The sequence below is a fragment of the Grampus griseus genome, assembly GCF_964374135.1.
Source record: "Grampus griseus genome assembly, chromosome: 20".
In the NCBI taxonomy this organism is placed as follows: Eukaryota; Metazoa; Chordata; class Mammalia; order Artiodactyla; family Delphinidae; genus Grampus; species Grampus griseus.
Genome location: NC_139014.1, coordinates 45,914,981 through 45,936,493, shown reverse-complemented (window position 1 = coordinate 45,936,493; position 21,513 = coordinate 45,914,981). Strand labels below are relative to the sequence as shown.

Below are 21,513 nucleotides of genomic sequence, written 5' to 3'. Positions count from 1 at the left end.
GGCTGAAGACCAAAACGACGTGGCAAGAGGCAGTGGCCCGGAATGGGGCCTTCTCACCTTGCAGAAGTTCGGCTAGGTAGATGTGGGGCAGGGGGGCACTAAAGAGAGAAAGGGGTCAAGAAACAGCCAACAGGGTTCTAAAAGCAGGGTGTGTCTGGAAGGACTCAGCAGGCATACGGATGGGGACAGTAGTGGCTTCTGGGCTCTCCTGGAAGCCCCATGACCCCCATTTTGACTCTTTTTTTTTTTTTCTCCTAGTTTTTGCTGCGCCGGGTCTTCGTTACAGCACACGGGATCTTTAGTTGCAGCATGCAGGATCTAGTTCCCCGACCAGGGATCAGACCAGGGATCAAACCCGAGCCCCCTGCATTGGGAACGCAGGGTCTTACCCACTGGACCACCAGGGAAGTCCCCCATTTTGATTCTTGATCTCTGATTGTCATCAGTTATTTCTCAGTCTTGAAAAACCAAGATGTTAGCCAAGAAAGATTTGTATTTTGGACTGAAAAGCCTTGAAAATCCTAGAATGCTAAATCTTTCTGGGTAAAATGATAGGTACTGGACATCTTTTATTTGAAGCAGAGGAAATCCTTGCAACTCAACATATTTTGCTAGGAGTGGAGAAGACTGTAGTTATGGCAAAAATTCCAGACCCTGGAACAGGTATGGTATGCAGATGTGAGGCTGTGAAGTTTAGGGACCGAGGCCTGGGCCACTGACCTGATTGTGGTATCTGGGGGAAAACTCAGGACCTGCACATAGGTAGACGACCGGAAACAACAGTAAACATTGTGGGATCTGCAGGGGGAGGAGGAAGAGTGATGAGGAGAAAGAAGTCAATGTGAGGTAGGAGCTGGGACTGCAACACAGGCCAGGCCACTCCCCCGAGGGACATGCCCTAACCCCGGCTCTACTGGAGCAGAGGGAAGAATAAGGGAAGGACTGGTCTGGAACATCTCGCGGGGGCAGAGGGCATAAACGCCAGAGAAACACAGCAAACGTAATACCAAAGAGAAGGTGTCATTGCCACACACATAGGGGCGAGCGTTCAAGAGAACCACATCAGTGGGAAGGGGAGGCAAGGACATCAACACAGATCTTCACCTGGAAACCTTTTTCTCTAGCTGGTTAAAGTAGACTCGGGCTCCTGGAAGAAGTCCCCGTGGGGGAGGCAAGTGTGGGTCTTCAATATATATGTCCAAGTGAGGGGGGAATTCGCAGTCGGCCGTCTCCAGGGCTACGGTGAGCTTCACACATCGTCTCGTGGCCCCAGAGCTCCCTACAGAAGGAGAGGCGAGGGGTCAGTGGTCTCTCTCAGGATCACAAGGTCCCATCACTCTATTTCATACCTTTCCCCAAAACAGATGTCATTACCAGGCTTTATCCAGAGATGTGACAAAATCTCAGCTGAGAAAGACACCAAGGAATCTGTGAAACTGGAAGGTCAGAGAAATACAGTGAGAATGGAGGCCTAAGAAAGCAGAGACTGGAGTCAGACCCAAGGACAGAAAGGAGTTACAGTGTCTGCCGGAACATTAACTATGAGGCCCTGGAAAGCCTTGCACTGTCTCAAACCGCACGCTAAAAGTAACAGGGTTCATGGGAAAAGCAGGGTTGTGCAGATCACTCAAAACCCACACAGCCTTGCACTCAGAGGCCTCACCAAGGAACGCCCCAGCAGAGGTGAATCTGCACTTGCATTTACACCTAGAATCTCAGTCAGTCCACTGTTCACAGCTTTGTATGCTGGGGCCCACACCCACTCCCTTCAAATCACAGGTCCTTGAAAACTTTCACTTCTGATAGGGATTGGCTTTGTAAAAATTACACATGTAATCCAGTAGGGTGTTTGTTTGTTTGTTTACACAGGGGGGAAGTATCTCTGCAGCTTCTTCAACTGCACTGCAGCTACCCCGAAAAAGCCTACACGAGGAAAGTACAGCTGTTCCTAAAGCCATAGTTAGCCACTTCTTGCACCAAAGGAAGGTTCTTCCCTAAAGCTTTTCAGCTTTGTCCTTGTTTTTTTTGTTTCTTATATTTCCTTTTATTGCTGAAGCTTTTCCTAAACTGTGAGAAAGCCTGCTCAGTCGTTTCAGAACAGTAACATACTGGGGGAAAATCAAGTGTGAAACCCAACTTGCATCTTAGAGTGACATCATTCCTCTAGGAGCTAAATCACATGCAAGAAACACACACTGTAGCAGAGAATGGGCTGTTCATCCCACCCAACGACTGCAGAGGAAGAGAGAGCAGCCAAACTAGCTGGAGAAGCTGCTGGACATTTACTTGCCACTGAGCAGGTCAGTCAGCGAGGATTCAGGCAGTGCCCTGCTGATACCCAGCACCTCTGGGATGTCCTGGGAGCTCGCAAGTTCCAGGGTCCACTCATCCTGGACAGTGAGGCAGGACGCACAGCCAGCCAGCTCCAGAGGACGCAGTGATACGCAGGATGAACCACCCTCCTTGAACACCATTGGTGTCTGCCAGGAAATGGGGAGATGATTGTCTCTGAGTGTGTCCTGGTCCGGAGACAGGTTCCTAACATACTACGATCCAGTTTTGTTTCCTCTCTGGAGCCTAGTGAAGGAAGTGATCCAGACACAGACAGGCCTTCTATTTGATCTAAATCCACCCTTCTTCTAGGAGACCTAGAAGTTCCTCTCCAGACCCCAAGCCAAAAAATGCTTTCTGGGGAAGGGCATGGTGAACTGGGCACTCACGGGAGGGCCAGGGACCACGAGTCGGTACACTTGCCCTGGGTGCAAGAACTCAAACCAGCGGACTGAGGAGCTGAGGAAGATGAGGAGAACCTGAGGGGGAGAGCAGGGTCCCTCAGACAGGAGCTGGGGCACAGGACGTCAGGTCCCAGGTCCCAGGCCCCAGTTTACCTTCTGATCCGAGTTTTCACCTTCCCTGGGCTCGGGTGGGCCCCATCCAGTTCCCTCCTTCCTCTGGGTGCCCCCAAGCCAGCTCCCTAACACGAGGAAGCTGAGGGTGGGCTTGGGCACCTCCGAACTGGCTCCTGGGGGGACACAGAAGTTCCTCTTCATCAGTGCCTCCTTGTGGGACAGCAAGAACAGCCGGCTCTGGCCTATGTGGGGACCCTCTGGCAGGGAGGGCTCTGTCTGAGGAGGCCTTGAAGAGGTGGCCGAGTGAAGGACGGGTCTGGGCACAGACAGGATCAGGGCATCAGCCAGGAAAATCTGGACATAGACTCTGTCGGGAGAGACAAGGAATAGGTTTCTTAGCGATGCAGGCACTGGATGTTGTGGGCCCCAGAGTTCTACCACCTGCACCGGGCCCTTCCCCTTCCCCTCAGGGTCTCAGAGGACAGCCACCACCCTAAGGACCAACCTGGCCTGCTTCTTCTGCATGAAGTCTGTCATGCTCAGCTCCTTCCAGGAAGGGAAGTTGCTTCTGACATTCCTTTCTACGACCAACTGGAACCTCTCCGCCCGCACCAGGCAGCCTGGAGGAAGAAAGTTTTCTATTTTGGCAAGAGGGGAGGATTGTGGGATGGGCAGTAGAGCCGACCGCCCTGCAGGTCTCACTGCCTGACTCAGGCCAGAGATGCTCCCCTAACACAACGTGAAGGCCTAGGCCGGAGCCCCATCTTGGAGGAGTCATACCTCCAAGGGAGAAACCATTCCATCTGCATGGCCAATCCCACCCCCGGCCACCTAGGCTGAGAGGCCTTGATTCTACTTTCTCATAAATCCCTAAAACGCCTGCTCCGAGATCTGAAAAGCTTTCCTCTCCAGGGTTTCCCTGCCTACAAACCTCAATAAGCCCAAATAAGCCCCATTACTCTTCCACACTAAGAAGGTAAGAAATGGAAGTTGTCATCCTGGTGTGCCTAGGGAGGGAGAAGTGAATGTTGGGAATTGTAGTTCTGGCCAGGAACCCCTTGCTCCTTTACACCACCTGCCAATACCAGCCTCCTACACCTCCCGCCAGACTGGTTGATCAACAGAAGCCACTCCAGCATCTCTAGTAAATCCCAGAAGTGCTTTCTGCCAAGCCCCCAGTTCGGAGAACCTCTACCCCACCACCATCTCTCTCCACCTCTGAACTCCAAACCTATGAGCCCGGGGTCAGCGAGGGGCTGCGAGGGCTTGGCCAGGAGTAGGCAGGGGAGGGAACCGCTTTGGTCCTGAAGTCGCAGACAACCTTTACGAGACGAAGGCACCAGAATCCCAAGCAGAACCTACAAGGAGACGAAGGCCGAGGCATCAAGTCTTATTAAACAGATATACTGAGCATCTACCACGTGCCAGGCACTGTGTTAACTGTTAGAGCTACAAAGTGAACCACAAAAACATGGTCTGTGACCTCAAAGAATTTATATTGAAGTGAGGTAGACAGATGTGGAAAAAATGCACCGCATTCACACATTTAGTAGCCAGAGAGAAAGTATACAAACCGAGGTTAGAGCTAGGAGACCATGGAGGAACTCCCAAGACATAATAAGGAGTTTGGGTTTGATTTTATACACACTGGTAGAAACAAGAGAAGCAGTTAAATTAAGAGAGTTTTATAATCGATGTTCAATTGTACCCCATCCCTTTCTAGTTGCTACAAGAGAACGGATTAGAGGGGGCCAAGAAGAGGTGGAGTATTCTAGTTAGAAGGCTAGTGTAATCAAAATGACAAGAAAGGACTACGGTAGTGGTAGTGAAAATGGCAAAAAGAGGAAGTCCCCTGAGCCCTGCTGGAAACACACTTACTGGGGCCGGGTGGAAGGCAGAGGGCAGCAGACAGAGCCAGGACCAGGCCAGGCGCTGATTGAGTTGGCAACTGGGCAGGTGAGAAGCCTCTGGGAGGGGCAGAAGGGTCTTAGGGTCAAAGGAGGCCCAGGCCCTGCACTTCCCTTCCTCTTTCAGGGCGGCCAGTGTAGGGAAAGAGCAGGGGGTCTGCAGTCGAGCGTACTGTCAGAGAGAAGAGACATCAGATTATGTGTCCCCTGTGCCCGGGGTGTCCCCCAGGGCGTTAGCTCTGCCAACTCCATTCCCCCACATCCTCAGACCTTCTGCAGCGGACAGTGATGCGGCTCTTCAAGGATCTCGTTGTGTGTATTCCGACCGGGGCAGCCAGGTGGAACGAGAACCTCCAAGGTAGGGGCCAGGATTTGTAGTCCCAGGCTGGGGTTCCCAGGCGAGGAATGCTGCAGGAACTGGTGGTGTCTCAGCACATGGGGACACAGCCTTGGCCACGGAAAGAAGTGGAGTCACTTCCCCCAAAGACCCTGTCTCTCCCAGAATCTGGCTTCGCTGACAGAGGAAGTGTCCCACTCCCACCGACTCCCCAGCCCAGACCGTCGTCCTCCTCACTTGCAGGCCAGCTCCTCCAGGGCCTTGGAGGCCCACAGGTAGAGGGGAAGTCCTAACTGATGTTCCCACACCAGCTGCTCATACAGGGAGGCCCCGGGGGCTCGGTGGGAAGACTGAGTCTCAGGCATCAGACGAGAGAAGCCCTGAAGTAGAACGGCGCCATGGAGGCAGGGGGCTAACATGGGCCTTCTCGTCCCCCCACCCATTGACTGCAGGAGGTGAACATCCTGGAGCTGGGGAGGCAGAAGGGAAAAAGCAACTCAGTGATCGCAGGCAGAGTTAAATGCAGTTTTCCACTGCGTGGGTCCCAGGAGAAATACAGTTTCTCCTTTACAGGTTGCTTCCCTCCAGCCCCTTATGCCTCGCCTTCCATCACAAGCCGCTCCCCTGCGGTAAGGCTTCATCTCCCAGAAGCCTCACTCAGCCTTTCTGTGGGCCCGGGGGCTCCTGGCCAGCGGGGCCCTGGCTGCTCACCTGCACTTCAGCTCCAGTTGGAAGGCCCTTCTGGAAAGGAGAGGCTCTGGACCTAACTGCTCCTCCCAGAGCCCCACTCTCTACTCCCTTCTGACCTGAGCTCTCGTCCAAATCATTCTTAACAAAAGCACCCCCGCGCCCCAACACACATTTATTATTTTTATAATCTTGCTGTAGAGGCGTCGACCTGCTGCAAAGAAGGACCAGCCCGTAAAGGTAAGACAAGCTACTGAAAGGGTCTCCTTCTGTCACCAGCCCTGGCCCCTCACATACCTCCAGACGGACTCCTGGTCGCACTACCCGCCTGAGGCCATGGAACTGCTGGTAGGCAAGGCAGAGCCCCAGCTGCCCGTCCAGCTCGTAGAGGCCCGCAGGCTGATTCAGCGTGCCAGTGACCGTTCCCTGCAAAGAAGCCAAAGGGCCAGGTGATCCCCGTTCCCATCCTCTTTGGAGACCGCCACGTTTCCTGCCCTTCGGGCTCAAGGATCTCTCCCTTATGCTCACCGTGTATGATAAGAGCCTGGAGTCCCGGACGAGACCGTCTGGACCTGGACCCTTCTTGTCTTGCGGATTGCTGAGTATGGGGAGTGGCTGGGGGTTGGTCTCCAAGGGGGCTCCTTCCAGCTCCAGTTCCAGCTCTCGCACACATTCTGGTTTCAGTGGCAAAAGCCGGGAGGAGGGACTGGTCATCCAAATCCGGTAACGGTGACCAGGGAGCTTGGACGCTCGCAGCTCCGTCAGCACATAGGCCTTATGAGGCCAAAGGGCTCGGTGCCACACCAGCTGCGCAGGGATCTGGCTTGTGCGGAAGCAGGCAACACGGTACGTGAGAGGCTTCCCATGATGCTGCCCCTCTGCCAGGGTCCCTTCCTATCACAATGTGACCCTCAAAGACCTACTCCTCGAGAGCCTTTCCTTGCCTCTTCATCTTCCCTGCTCCCCAATTAAATCTTAAGCCACAGAACTCTCAGGATCTCTCCCCTCTCATGGAAATGGAAAATATTTCCTAATCCCTCCCCCAAGGCACAAACCAGCCCTACAACTTTCTCCAAAATATATAAATATTCCTTTCAGAAAATTCTGCCCTTTCCCCATCCCACTCCAACATACAAACCAGCCATACAAACAATGTTCACTTATTTAATCAGTATGCACACGGTACGTAAGTATCCAGTATTGGGATAGATGTTAAGGGAAATATCATAGACTTCTCTCATCTCCAACATATTTCAAACCACGGGGAAGCACAGACACAAACCCAAGTAATAACATGGAGCCATGTATGATCAAGTGGCAAAAACAATACACATCTGGTAAGGTTTCAGAGAAAGAAAGAGGTCGGGATGGGTTGGAATGATCAGGAAGGCCAAGTGAAAGAAGCTGAACTTGCCAAGGTCCTGAAGGCCATCTCTGCTTTGCTGATGTAGAGAGGAGAGAGGAGCAGGACTCAAGCACAGGCAACAACACAGAAATGTTCAGAACCCAGAATGAGCAAGGCCATGAAAACCCTGCCGGGACGGAGGAGGAATGGCCTTGGCAGTTGCCAGAGACAGGATGGAAGGGCCGAGATGAAGAAAAAACCCAGAAATAACATGCTGAAGACTTTCAGTCTTTCGGAAAGGGACAGACATCCAAGTAGGAAAATAAAAATGAACGGCAGAGGGTCTCCTATGGAATGGAGCAAGGTGGCTGTTGAAGAAATTTAAGCAAAAGGAAAAAAGTTACATAGATGAGACCGTTAATAAGTATAACGATCTTCTAGGGCATGTCCCTCCCAGAGCACGGCTGCCATTCTCAGGGGCTTCAAAACACACTGATGACTCTGGATACTTGAACTTCACAGTCCCCTATGCTCGGCTTCACAGACCCCCATTTCTCTCTAAAACCAGCTGAGTACCACCAGTCAGACCTTGGACGTCACAACTCATCGTAAGGTATTGCCAAGATTTTACTTAAGCTTACTGCTTATGCAAAACAAGTAGCTAATGATGGTCTGACTGAACACACGAATGAATGACTGAATACTATTGCTTCTGCTCTCCCCTGCTCCCCCTGGGCTCACTAGACTTCCTCTAACCTCTTACTAGGACCTCCCAATATTGCAGCCACTTCTCCTTTATTCAGACGTTGAGGTCCTTCCCTTCCTCTGTCCGAATGCCAGGACCTGAATACCTATCCCCTGAATCCTGCCCTTTTTACCCACACTTCACCCTTGAGTTTACAGCATCACAGCCCTCTTTCCTCAACTCTTCTTCTAAGACAAAAACCCTGCTGAGGAAGACAGGCCCACACCACCCCAGGGCAAAACACGGACACTAACCCTCTCCAGCTGCGCCTCCGTCACTGCTTAGCGATCTCTTATCCTCACCTGCCTGGCACAGCAGTTTACCCTGAACCTTTACTCCTCTCTTCAGAGTTCAGTCTTTCTAGACACGACCTCACTCCTCTATCATGGAGGTGATTCACTGGGATCATCTAGAGTGACGGTATTTCGCCAATGTGTCTCTTCAGCAGCCTGTAAACAAACCAAGATCACTCCTCCCCTGAGCACCCAGACTTATTCCAAAGCCCACCTCTGCACCCTCACAGTGCCTTGTGCATGTGCATGACTCTACCCCAGCACTTATGACCCTGAACAGTAATCATTGACTCACTTACCTGGCTGAGAGCTTCCAGAGGACAAGAGCCGTCAACTTACTCAATTTTGTGCCTCTGAAATGACCAAAGCCCCTAGCATACAGCATATACTCAATAAAGGGCCAATCTTGGTACAGGTGATACTCCAGTCCCAGACAGCCCTCCCTCTCTTCTAGGGATTCAAATCCTAGCCACCTTCAAGAACCAGATCGAGTCTAAACTCTCCCTCCTTAGGCTTCTCTCCACATAATAAACTCTAGCTAACCTGCTATAGCAGTTACAACTATACCACACAACTTGGAACTTACACACTGTTCTGTATTATGCTCTGCTTGTTTTATAAATCAATATGATATAGAATCTACAATAAGATTATAAACTACTCAAAGGGCTTGGCCTACTTTAGTTGCCCTGCAGAAATTCAAGTGCATTTCAGAGCTTTCCCCCTCGAATGAGCCAATCCTACCATGCCCAGAATTTTTGAATGCTCTAGGAGACTTAAAACATTCTAATGTAAACAATATACATAAGCTCCTCTTTAACCCAAGAGGAAAAAACAAGATTAGAAATTTGGGTGGTTTGTAAGCGTTTTCAGTTTCTTTATACTCTAATTACTGTTACTCCAGCTCATGACACACACAGATACAGGTAAGAATTCTTATAGTGCTAGTAAATTTCATAGTTTCCTTTTTCGATATGCATGTTAAAGAGCCCGTTCATCCTTTAATTGTTTTGAATGCTTCTGAAACGTTATTCAGATAATTGTATAAATCATATAACAATAATCAGTATAAAAATAAATGACTTTAAAATCATACCAGGGACTTCCCTGGTGGCACAGTGGATAAGACTCCCCACTCCCAATGTAGGGAGCCCAGGTTTGATCCCTGGTCAGGGAACTAGATCCGACATGCATGCCGCAACTAAGAGTTTGCATGCCACAACTAAGGAGCCCATGTGCTACAACTAAGGAGCTGGCAAGCTGCAACTAAAGAGCCCACCCTGCTGCAACTAAGACCCGGCACAACCAAATAAATAAATATTTTAAAAATAATAATTAAAAAAATAAAATCGTACCAGTTGATGTAAAAAGACTCAACAATAAGTACCAAGTTTTACTAAAAGTACATGTATTTCATGTTTTAATGGTGTTAAGATAACTACTCTCCTTGCTCATTCTTCTAATGCAGGGGAAAAACAAGTGATTCTGGCAGGTTTTCAAAATGGGACACATGATACAAAAGTTGTCTCCTTGAATGAGCTGCACAGCAGGGAAGTCTACTCCCCACCTCCTGTATGTAGGGAAGGCGTCACTCACACTGTTCCCTCAACTGCACTGTTCCAGAAATAACTCTCCCCAGCTGTCCTCCTTTCCCACCTGGTTCCTCCTATGATGTTATCTTTCCTATTAGGAGCTCGTACCCCCCTCCCACACCTCCACACCCCTGAATTGACCCTAATCCTCACCTGCACGATGACAGACACATGGCTGCCAACTGGGGATGATCCACCAAGAGACAGGATGAAGTAGGCTTTCCTTCGACTTGTCACCAGAGCGCTCAATCGAACCAGCTCCCCAGCAAGGTTTGGCTGCACAGTTCTGTGCTTGCTTCTAAAAAAAAGTAGAGACAGAAGTCATTTTTATTTCTCTCTTTTTTTCTCCCCTACAAATGCCTTCCTTTCCACTATTACCTAGTAGTGATGTAAAATTTCCATAGCCCAAAGCCATTGTTCTAAAAACCTCCTTCAAACTCTACCTGCCCTTAGATAAGGCACACTTCCCTGGAAGAATCTGGCTCTTAACTTTCTGAGAGGCCCCACTGTTCCCTTGATTGGGAACATTCCATCTGTATTACTCTCAATGCCTTTCTTTCCCTCCTTCCACTGACCCACCATCATCGTCCCAGTTTTACAGTGCTGCCTCCTCCCCTACACGGAAGAATTACCTGTGCCTGAGCAGGTGGGAAGCCATCTCTGGGTAGAGAACAGGGATGGGGGTGAGGGGGCCAGGACTGATGGTCAAGGGAAACACTGGCACAGGGGCACCCCAGAGCTCCAAGTGCCCTTCTCCTGAGGACTTCATTGCAGGAGGGAGGTAACTCCAGTTGGGGAACAGAAAGAGATGGCCCAACCAAGAAAGGTCCAGATCTATGAGCTAGAAAAGACCAAGGGCAAGGATTAATCAGGACCCTGGCATCCAGTCCACCCCCCTCCATCTTTGTTCCCTCAGAGACTTAATTGTCTTGCTCCCTAGACACCATTCTTATTAGTATCTGAGGGATCTGACTGCCCCCTTCCTACTCACCTCACAGCCCAGGGTACCAGTGTTATCTCTTATATAGAGGCTTCCTTTCCTGCACTCTTGTTCCAAGTCCCCTGATAGGTCTGTTAGTGTCCCTAAAAGTAACAGCCGTTCCCGGGGCAGGGGGACGCCACGTGGTCCGGCCTCTTTGGTCCAATCCTGGTACGCAGTACTGCTCCAGGACAGGTGGCTGCAGCATGGGAGACGTTGGTGGGTCCTGAGGTCCTTTACTGAGACAAAGCTGCAGAGTGAAGGGAACAGAGGTTTCGTAAAGCTATGTTCAAGCCTAGGAATTTTATCCTCAACCCCAACAAATCCCCCAAGATCCCAAGGAAAGATCAATGGGGAACCTGGACTAAGAAAGTTTGATTGATTGAAAAAACTGGGAGTGAGGGCCTAAGAAAATGAGGATGGGGTCTGGGTCCAAACACTGGGTAGTACCTAGGGAAGGCAGGAAGAAAGTCTGTGCTGAATCATATCTTGAACAAGACAGTGCCACAGAGAGGACCCAGAGAAATGGAGTGGGAATGTAAGAGCAGCCTGAGGAGATGAGCAGGTGGGGAGAACATTTTAGAGACAACACAAACTGCTCCCCTGACAGCATCTCAGCTCTCAGCTCCACAGAGAACTTCAGTGGGGGCACTAAGGCATCTGCCTAATGGCTCAACCTCATTGGCCCCGGCCAGGTTTCCTTCCTAGTCTGGCGTATCACAGTACTAGAGACTGGCTGGGAAGCTGAGGCTGAGGTGGGAGTTGATATCACAAGCTCCCAAATCTCAAGAGATGTTTGAGATCAACCATTCTTAAGCAAAGCGCCGCAACACTGCTGAGTCACTACCAATTGTGAGGTATATCACAAAGAATGTGATACAAGTTAAATTACCAAAGTGGTGATAGATTCACATTTTTGTAATACCATTATTATATTCCCACGGTTTTTTCACTCATCTCCACTCCCATGGTTTTTTCAGCGGAAAAGAAACAGGATAAGGTTACAAAACATGACAATTTATCCTCCTTGTTGCACTCATGAACATAAGCTACATGTGAGTGCTAAAGATTAGAAATGCTGTTCTAGATGGCCCACACCCCTTCCACATCTGCCTCATTCTTCCCCAATGACTTCAGAGCAGATAAAAGGCAAAGACAGAAACTAACATCGTTGCACCCCTGCTATACACATACTGTACTGGGTCCATTCACGCTCAATATTGCATTGAATCTTCACCAAAAATCCCTGGAAACAGACCAATGAGGAAATTTACAGAGGTTCAGGTACACAGTGGTGCAGGTGGCAAAGCCAGGTATGTCTCACTCAAAAGTCTTTTTGTCTTTCCCTACTTCTGTAAAAGCCTAGGAAAAAAACAACTGGAGGGAACCGTGCCTTTACCCTAGGCACCTTCAGGACAGAAAACAGTAAGGATAGGGGTCACTTTTCTCAGATTCTTCAGGGTTTGGGTCAGGAAACTGAAGGTGATAACCACAGACCTTTTGCATGGGCCACTGCCCTCCAACTTTCAAGGCCACCACAGTACCTGGCACACAGCAGGCACTCAGTGAAGGGAAATGGAAAAATGAATGAATATTTATACCTGTCAAATAAATTTTACTCTATCTTCATCCACCATCTTCTACATATTGTGCTATCTAGTCTACATTTATCCTGAAGAATAACAAGAAACTTAAACAGGTTGCAAGTTTTCTAAAAATTGCTGACTTACCACTTTTCAATTATTCTTTTTGGATTTTCAGTTATTATTGGGAAATAACAAAATAAACAAAGCTAAACAGATTTCTACCTTTTTTAAAAAAAGAAAAAAGTGATACGTTTAGTCACGTAACAGAATACCACACGGCAGTTAAAATAAATGACCTAGAGCTATCAATGTGAATAAATCTCACAAGCATAATGTTAAGCACAAAAAAGCAAACCGCAGATGATATACAAGGTATGGTACCATTTATACAAAGTCTAAAGGTATGTAAAACTACTGAATATTGCTTAGGGATAGATGCATGGATAGAAAAAATATAAAGATATTCACAAGAATGATATACCCTCATACTCCAGATACTAGTTACTTCTATGAGGAAGTAAGCAGGTTTCTTTTTGCAGAACTTTGCGGAGCCTTTAACATGTCAATGAGCCTCATGATTCTCCTAGAGAAGTTTATCTTATGCGATGTCTCTCAAACTTATTTGGCCATGCAACCCTTTTCCTGTAGTACTTTATTAACATTGCCTAGAACGGTTTAGGAATGGTAGTATAGTGTTAAAAAGGACAAAACCAAAAAAGCACCTTCAGAAGACCTCAAACTCAGGTCTTTCAAAATCAACGATCTACACTTGCTGAAGTCACAGTCTGTATCTTAGTTTCCTAATGCACAAAACGAAATAGTATCAGCCTCTCTCCCCACTTTGAGGGTTCTTTTTCCGTATTTTCTATCTTCTCACGCCCCTCTCCTTGTCTCTAAACTTGACTTGAGCCAATTAAGGAGAACTACAAGAAAAGGAAAGCAGCTTGATGGAGAATGAGAAAGACTGGCAGAAGGGGTTTTCTTTAGACCACCTTTTTCTCCCCTTAAGTTTCCCCTTAGTCAACTCAAATGGTAAGTCCTTCTTTTTCAATCCCAAATTTAACTTTCCTGGGAATCCCACTTCTCCTTACCTGTAGCTGAGGGGCAGTGTTAAACCCTGGTTCCTTCCCTGGGGCAACCAGACAGTCTTCACACAGTCAATTACCAACTGAGTCAACTGGACATCAGGCTCCTTGCCAGGTGGACACAGGGTCTCTTCGATGAAGGCCTGGGCAGCCTCAAGCCAGGCTTGCTCCTGAGGAAAGTGAAGCGAGTTCAAACACCTTCCTGACCATCTTGCCCACCAAGGAAACTGGGGAATAATAATGGAATAGATTTTTTTAAAAAATCAAGAGGGAGGACTTCCCTGGTGGCACAGTGGTTAAGAATCCACCTACAGATGCAGGTGACATGGGTTCAATCCCTGGTCCTGGAAGATCCCACATGCCGCGAAGCAACTAAGCCTGTGCGCTACAACTACTGAGCCCGCACACCGCAACTACTGAAGCCCAGGTGCCTAGAGCCTATGCTCTGCAATAAGAGAAGCCCCCGCACTGCAACGAAGAGTAGCCCCCGCTCGCCGCAACTAGAGAAAGCCTGCGTGCAACAACAAAGACCCAACACAGCCAAAAAAAAAAACCAAAAGTCAACCGGGAAAAAATGAAGATGTAAAGTAAAGCAGTTTAGAGCTTGAAGAAACCTTAGAAGTCTTAGTTTAGCCAATCAACTTAGACAACTGGCCATCCAGCTTTGGTCTTGCCTCTTTCTTTAACAAACCTGTACCGATCCTTAAAGTGCTCAATTAGAATAAATATTCCTTGTGAACTCTTCTTTGAGCATCCCCGGCAGAATGTTGCTCCCTCCTTGGAGCTCCCACAGTACCTTGCACGTGGAGCAATGACCACCAGATACAGTGGCAGCCCACCTTCTATGGGGTCTGATTCTAAAGCCAGCAAGTTGAAAAACAAGACTGGTCTAAGGTCACCCTCAAAAAAAATCCTTTAAATTGCTCAAAAGGAATAGTACGTAACACTACAGTAATATGTATATGGAAATGGAAATGTGCCTAATAACAGACATTCCATAAAAGGACATAAGCAGAGGGATTTCCCTGGTGGCGCAGTGGTTGGGAGTCTGCCTGCTGATGCAGGGGACACGGGTTCGTGCCCCGGTCCGGGAGGATCCCACATGCCGTGGAGCGGCTGGGCCCGTGAGCCATGGCCGCCGAGCCTGCGCGTCCGGAGCCTGTGCTCCGCAACGGGAGAGGCCACAGCAGTGAGAGGCCCGCGTACTGCAAAAAAGGACATAAGCAGAGTATAATTTTTAAGCATCCCCCTCTTTTTTTAGTGGAGTGTATACATCTGAGTGCCTATAAGCTAAATATATATGAGATACAATCCCACTGGAATTGTTTCCTGTTCTGTCTTTGTAGCTAAGATGTGGGCTTCCTAAGGAGGACAGGAACGATCTCTGTATATGTACCAGAGTCTGGGGACATAGTAGCCTTTATATATAGATAACTCTAGGGGAGGGGGCCAGTTTAGCCTACTCCTAGTGCTAAGCAGATTTATTTTAAAATTCTGACAGAGTTCAACAATACTTAATGACCTTTACCCTTCTTGATCCCCAGTAATAATTCAAAACCATTATAGCTGTATCCCTGCTCCTCCAGTCACTCCTCCACATCCAGTTAACCTTTAGCAGCTTGAAAACAGCTTGAAAAACCAGTGTTCAAGTTCTAGATGACTTCAGTGTCCTTGTGGATGGCCCTATCATTGACTTTCACCTTCACCCCATCTCAGTCAAACACTCTTGTTCATGGTCAGTGTTGTCAAAATTGGACCAGGTTATCACTCAGAACTGCCCACCAACATCACACTCCCACTTTTTGCCTTCCTCTCTTGATCTTCTCTTTTAGCTCCTATTCCTGAGGACCTGTCCATTGGCACACTGAATACTACTGTTTCTCAAAGTGGTACTGATGCCTCAGAATCACCAAAGTTCTGTTTAAAATGCAACTGATATTTAGGTGATCCTGTCTATTGACTCAGAAGCCAGGAGTGGGTGGGGTGGGGGGATTTAGCTCCAGAGTGTGTTTTGAACTTGGGTCCTGTGTAGGGAAAGGAAGACGTGAAAGAGGACATCCACATGTCACGGCAGAACTATTCGGTTGAGGGTGCTATTTGCCAAGTTAGTGAACATTGGAAGAGGGGTGGATTTTCTGAAAAGCTCAGTGTTGGGCATATGTGGTGCCTGTAGGTTGGCCAGATGGAGACTCTGGCAGGCAGATGGATATAACTAGAGCTCAGGAGAGAGATCACAGTCAAAGTAGAGATTTAGGAAAAATCAGCATCTATCACTGGCTATTAAAGCCATGCAGTCAGTGGATGAGGTCGAGAAGAAAGTGTACAGTGTTCTCAAACTTCGGCCTATATCAGTATTAATCTGGGGAGCTTACTTAATTTAGATGCTATCTCCTCAGTATCTTTTTACTCTGTTTTCACCTCTGGAACCTCAACATTGCTGCCATGGTCAGGGTCACTACCATCTCTTACTACATTTAAATCACAGCGTTCTAACTGATACTCTCTAGTCCAGGGGTCCCCAACTCCCGGGCCATGGACCGGTACCGGTCGGTGGCCTGTTAGGAACCAGGCAGCATAGGAGGAGGTGAGCAGCGGGCGGTGAGCAAGCGAAGCTTCATCTGTATTTACAGCCACTCCCCATTGCTCGCATTATCGGCTGAGCTCCGCCTACTTTCAGAGCAGCGAGGGCATTAGATTCTCATAGAAGCAAGAACCCTACTGTGACCTGCGCACGTGAGGGATCTAGGCTGTGCACTCCTTACGAGAATCTAACGCCTGATGATCTGAGGTGGAGCTGAGGCAGTGTGACGCTAGCGCTGGGTAGCAGCTGCAAAAACACATTATCATTAGCAGAGAGGTTTGACTGCATAGAGACCATAATAAATCAATGTGCTTGAATCATCCCGAAACCATCCCCCCCAAAAAAAGAAACTGTCTTCCACGAAACCGGTCCCAGGTGCCAAAAAGGTTGGAGACCACCGCAGTCCACTCTCTACTCTGCTACCTCAGGAAACGAAAACAAAACTTATCCACTCTTTTGCTTAAAACCCTTCAATAACTCCCAATTATCCTCCGGTTGAAATCACTGCCTACCAAGACTTACGAGGCTGTCACCTTTGAGCTCTCCACCACCACCCAGCTGAACTTTCTGAGTTTTTCAAAGACACCTACTCTGTCTCTTGCCTTTGAACATGTTTTTTGCCTCCGCCTTGAAACCTCTTTTAGCGCTTTTTTTTTTTTCCTTGCTAACTCCTGCACGTACTTCGGGTCTCAGAAGCTTTTCCAGATTATCGGTTACCCCTTTCCCATACAGCTGCGTCAGAGGTCTCCCCCAGGAATCTACACCCCCACAGTTAGCCGTTCGTCGGCTCCTGGCTTCCCATTGGGCTTGAAGCCTAAAGAGTGGACAGAGGTGTATTTATGGTTCACAGCCGGCGCCACAGCCATAGTGGAATAAATGTAACCGCAGAACAAGTGAGAGGGGCGGGACGAAGAGCCTCACCGTCCCCCCTCGCCTGGGGGCGGCCAGCTAAGTCAGGGAGGCAAAGAGGCAAGGTGGAGCTTACAGGAGCAGAAAGAAAATATGGAACAGGCAAGAAAAAAGGGACGAGGGGCAGAGAACAGCACTCACGGAGCCATGAGCCTCAGCCCGGCAGGCAGCCATGATGCCCCGGCGACTCCACCCCCTGGAAAGCGCGCCGAGGCTCTAAGGCAGGCTGGCCCGTGACGTCATCGGCGGGCGCCCCCTGGCTCCACCTCCGACTTCTCCACGTTCAGCGTCAGGACCTCTCTGCTCCACTGCCACCTCTGTCTCCGACTCTGGCACTCCGACTCCGGCACCCCCCCAGCCTCTTCCCCAGTGATATCCTGTCTGGTATCCGTGGGGTGGCGGAGCTCAGGAGCTCAAACACAGCCATTCTAGCTGGTAATTCCTATGCATCTTTCCATCTCCCTGATTCTGCCAAGCAGAGAGGTGTTTCCTCCTTAATGCAGCACATCATCCATACTTGCTTTATGGCCTTAACTCATTGCTGTAATTGTTTAACTATTTTCCCCACTTGACTGTGAGTACCTAGAAGCTTTATTCTATTCTTTGTATTTGGTGCCTAGAACAGTGCTTATTGTTAAATAAGAACTTGATAAATTTTTGTGCATCTACTAATAAAAGCCTCTGCTCTCCCTAATTTAGTCAACCAACCAATCAATCCATGTCTTAATAGGCAGTGGAGTGCACAGAATTCATGCAACAATGTGTCAGGCACTGTTCTAGGCTTTGGGGATACAGCAGTGAACAAAGCAGATAAAAATCCCTGCTCCCATGGAGGTTACATTCTAGAACATGGAGACTGACAGTTAAAAAAAAAAAAAAAAAAAGGTAAAATGTGTAGAATGTTAGTAATAGGTGCTATGGAATGCAGGGGGCGGTGTGGTGTGTCCCTTTTGTATAAAGAAGGCCTTACTGAAAAGGTGACTTTATATTAAAGAATTGAAAGAGATGAAGGATTCATATGATGGGGATCAAAGAGAAAGAATGGACAGGTGAAACAACAAACACAAAGGCCCAGCGGTGGAAAGAAATGCAAGAAGTCAGTGAGGCTGGAGGGAAGGAGGGGAAATTAAAGACATAAAGTAAAAGAGAGGCATTTAACGCCATTGTACACTTATAGGAGCTTCAAACTGTTTTTGGAGCAAGATAGAATAAACATTGACTATAATATAGTAAGTATAAACACTTTAGACAATAAGAATGCTCTAGTCATAACGGGAGAATAAAGACTTTAATTCTACAAGTTATGGTATCCCCTAATTCAGCTTCATTCAATGCAAGCTCTCTATTCCTTATTGCATGAACTAGTTATGCACTGTGGTGCTAAGTTATTTATAAGACAAATCTTTGTTTGCAGTTATTTCCCATTATTACATCAGAGATGTGTTCCTTCCCTTTTCACCAAAACAACAGCAATGAGAGATTCCCCCAGAGAAGCTGAAACCTCTCTCCTACTCCCCTCCAGCCACACTGGCTCCCTAATTAGAACACCAGTCAGAGCCTAGTCAAAATCCCAAACCTAATCATTCCTTTTGCATTCAATATTTCTTAACTCTGGAAGAGCCCCCCCCCCGCCACCGTTTTTTGTTTTGTTTTGTTTGAATTTTATTTACTTTTTAAAACAGCAGGTTCTTATTCGTTATCCATTTTATACATATTAGTGTATATATGTCAATCCCAATCTCCCAATTCATCACACCACCACCACCACCCGCCCCCGCCACTTTCCCCCCTTGGTGTCCGTACGTTTTTTATCCACATCGTGTCTCAATTTCTGCCCTGCAAACCAGTTCATCTGTACCATTTTTCTAGGTTCCATATATATGCTTTAATATACGATATTTGTTTTCCTCTTTCTGACTTACTTCACTCTGTATGACAGTCTCTAGATCTATCCACGTTTCTACAAATGACTCAATTTCGTTCCTTTTTATGGCTGAGTAGTATTCCATTGTATATATGTACCACATCTTCTTTATCCATTTGTCTGTCAATGGGCGTTTAGGTTGCTTCCATGTCCTGGCTATTGTAAATAGTGCTGCAGTGAACATTGGGGTGCATGTGTCTTTTTGAATTATGGTTTTCTCTGGGTATATGCCCAGTAGTGGGATTGCTGGGTCATATGGTAATTCTATTTTTAGTTTTTTAAGGAACCTTCATACTGTTCTCCATAGTGGCTGTATCAATTAACATTCCCACCAACAGTGCAAGAGGGTTCCCTTTTCTCCACACCCTCTCCAGCATTTGTTGTTTGTAGATTTTCTGATGATGCCCATTCTAACTGGTGTGAGGTGATACCTCATTGTAGTTTCGATTTGCAGTTCTCTAATAATTAGTGATGTTGAGCAGCTTTTCATGTGCTTCTTGGCCATTCATATGTCTTCTTTGGAGAAATGTCTGTTTAGGTCTTCTGCCCATTTTTGGATGGGGTTGTTTGTTTTTTTAATATTGAGCTGCATGAACTGTTTATATATTTTGGAGATTAATCCTTTGTCCATTGATTCGTTTGCAAATATTTTCTCCCATTCTGAGGGTTGTCTTTTCGTCTTTGTAGTTTCCTTTGCTTTGTAAAGGCCTTTAAGTTTCATTAGGTCCCATTTGTTTACTTTTGTTTTTATTTCCATTACTCTAGGAGGTGGATCAAAAAAGATCTTGCTGTGATTTATGTCAAAGAGTGTTCTTTCTATGTTTTCCTCTAAGAGTTTTATAGTGCCCGGTCTTACATTTAGGTCTCTAATCCATTTTGAGTTTATTTTTGTGTATGGTGTTAGGGAGTGTTCTAATTTCATTCTTTTACATGTAGCTGTCCAGTTTTCCCAGCACCACTTATTGAAGAGACTGTCTTTTCTCCATTGTATATCCTTGCCTCCTTTGTCATAGATTAGTTGACCATAGGTGGGTGGGTTTATCTCTGGGCTTTCTATCCTGTTCCATTGATCTATATTTCTGTTTTTGTGCCACTACCATATTTTCTTGATTACTGTAGCTTTGTAGTATAGTCTGAAGTCAGGGAGTCTGTTTCCTCCAGCTCTGGTTTTTCCCTCAAGACTGCTTTGGCTATTCAGGGTCTTTTGTGTCTCCATACAAATTTTAAGATTTTTTGTTCTAGTTCTGTAAAAAATGTCATTGGTAATTTGATAGGGATTGCATTGAATCTGTAGATTGCTTTGAGTAGTATAGTCATTTTCACAATATTGATTCTTCCAATCCAAGAACATGGTATATCTCTCCATCTGTTTGTATCATCTTTAATTTCTTTCATCATTGTCTTATAGTTTTCTGCATACAGGTCTTTTGTCTCCCTAAGTAGGTTTTTTTTGTTGTTGTTGTTGTTTAAATAGATTTATTTATTTATTTATTTTTGGCTGCGTTGGGTCTTCGTTGCTGCCCGTGCGCTTTCTCTAGTTGCAGCGAGCGGGGGCTGCTCTTCGTTGCAGTGCACGGGCTTCTCATTGCGGTGGCCTCTCTTGTTGCAGAGCATGGGCACGGGCTTTAGTAGTTGTGGCACGTGGGCTCAGTAGTTGTGGCTCATGGGCTCTACAGCGCAGGCTAAGCAGTTGTGGCACACGGGCCTAGTTGCTCCGCAGCATGTGGGATCCTCCCGGACCAGGGCTCCTGCATTGGCAGGCGGATTCTTAACCACCGCGCCACCAGGGAAGCCCCCTAGGTAGGTTTATTCCTAGGTATTTTATTCTTTTTGTGCAGTGGTAAATGGGAGTGTTTCCTTAATTTCTCTTTCAGATTTTTCATCATTAGTGTATATGAATGCAAGAGATTTCTGTGCATTTATTTTGTATCCTGCTACTATACCAAATTCATTGATTAGCTCTAGTTTACCAAGTCCATTAAAGTGTGCCCTATATCCTGGGATTTACCTCTGCTAGTTCATAGGAGGGAGAGTTGAGTTTAGGCTACAGTGATCAGACTGTAAGTTGAACTGGATCCACCAGCACCCTCGTTGGTGTGATTTAAATGTCAGGTTAGCAGCTTAATCTGGTGGCAGCATGCAGAATCAAATGAGAGGGCCACAGGGTCTGTCAAAGAGTGGGGTAAGTATGGAGGATTGGGAGCTGTCTCAGATCCAGTGATTTTGAATAAGCTACACTTGTTCAGGGGGCAGCGGGAGATATAGGACCCAAGTCAGGAGAAGGATCAGGGACAAACTGATGAATCTGGAAGTCACTTTTCTTGTCCCTACATGGTCAAGCCATGACTGTCATGGCACTATGGAAAAATTATTTCAGGTCTCAGTACAATGAGGGTCTTTTACTTTGATATGTCATCTTTCCATAAATTATTGTTTTTTATGTGCGCAGAGAGCATGTCCTAGGGGTCATTAACTTACTGAGCTCACTGGGCAGGATGTGGGTCTCATGCCACCAGGGTTTTATTTTTGGGGGGCATGTCTCATGCTTCTGTTGCATGGTTTGTTGCTAAGCAGGCCTGCTTGGTTTTGTGGTTAAGCAAACCTGTTTTCTTGAGTGATCATTAACTTACAGGGGTCTCCCATACTTTTTTCTTTACTTGCAATCCCCTAGTGGGATTAACTATTTAATTACCT

At 47.3% G+C, this 21,513-nt stretch overlaps 1 protein-coding gene across 4 annotated transcripts in view; it reads right to left on the bottom strand.

Moving 5' to 3' along the window:
* Positions 1 to 17,075, bottom strand: part of CTC1 (CST telomere replication complex component 1) — an 18,577-nt gene extending 1,502 nt beyond the window's left edge. For all 4 annotated transcript variants that reach the window (XM_082679325.1, XM_082679326.1, XM_082679327.1 and 1 more), the window contains exons 1-19: positions 17,037 to 17,075; positions 13,412 to 13,575; positions 10,747 to 10,984; positions 10,388 to 10,596; positions 9,909 to 10,053; positions 6,309 to 6,599; positions 6,078 to 6,206; positions 5,331 to 5,563; positions 5,027 to 5,204; positions 4,728 to 4,928; positions 4,081 to 4,207; positions 3,355 to 3,469; positions 2,889 to 3,216; positions 2,721 to 2,810; positions 2,287 to 2,480; positions 1,375 to 1,436; positions 1,105 to 1,279; positions 721 to 798; positions 1 to 98 (exon numbers count right to left, since the gene is read on the bottom strand). The exon at positions 1 to 98 is cut by the window's left edge and continues 47 nt beyond it. In XM_082679325.1, the coding sequence (XP_082535451.1) occupies positions 1 to 98; positions 721 to 798; positions 1,105 to 1,279; positions 1,375 to 1,436; positions 2,287 to 2,480; positions 2,721 to 2,810; positions 2,889 to 3,216; positions 3,355 to 3,469; positions 4,081 to 4,207; positions 4,728 to 4,928; positions 5,027 to 5,204; positions 5,331 to 5,563; positions 6,078 to 6,206; positions 6,309 to 6,599; positions 9,909 to 10,053; positions 10,388 to 10,596; positions 10,747 to 10,984; positions 13,412 to 13,575; positions 17,037 to 17,069 (3,088 nt within the window). In that variant the 5' untranslated portion in view covers positions 17,070 to 17,075. The remainder of the gene's footprint in view (positions 99 to 720; positions 799 to 1,104; positions 1,280 to 1,374; positions 1,437 to 2,286; positions 2,481 to 2,720; positions 2,811 to 2,888; positions 3,217 to 3,354; positions 3,470 to 4,080; positions 4,208 to 4,727; positions 4,929 to 5,026; positions 5,205 to 5,330; positions 5,564 to 6,077; positions 6,207 to 6,308; positions 6,600 to 9,908; positions 10,054 to 10,387; positions 10,597 to 10,746; positions 10,985 to 13,411; positions 13,576 to 17,036) is intronic.
* Between the last annotated feature and the right edge of the window lie 4,438 nt (positions 17,076 to 21,513).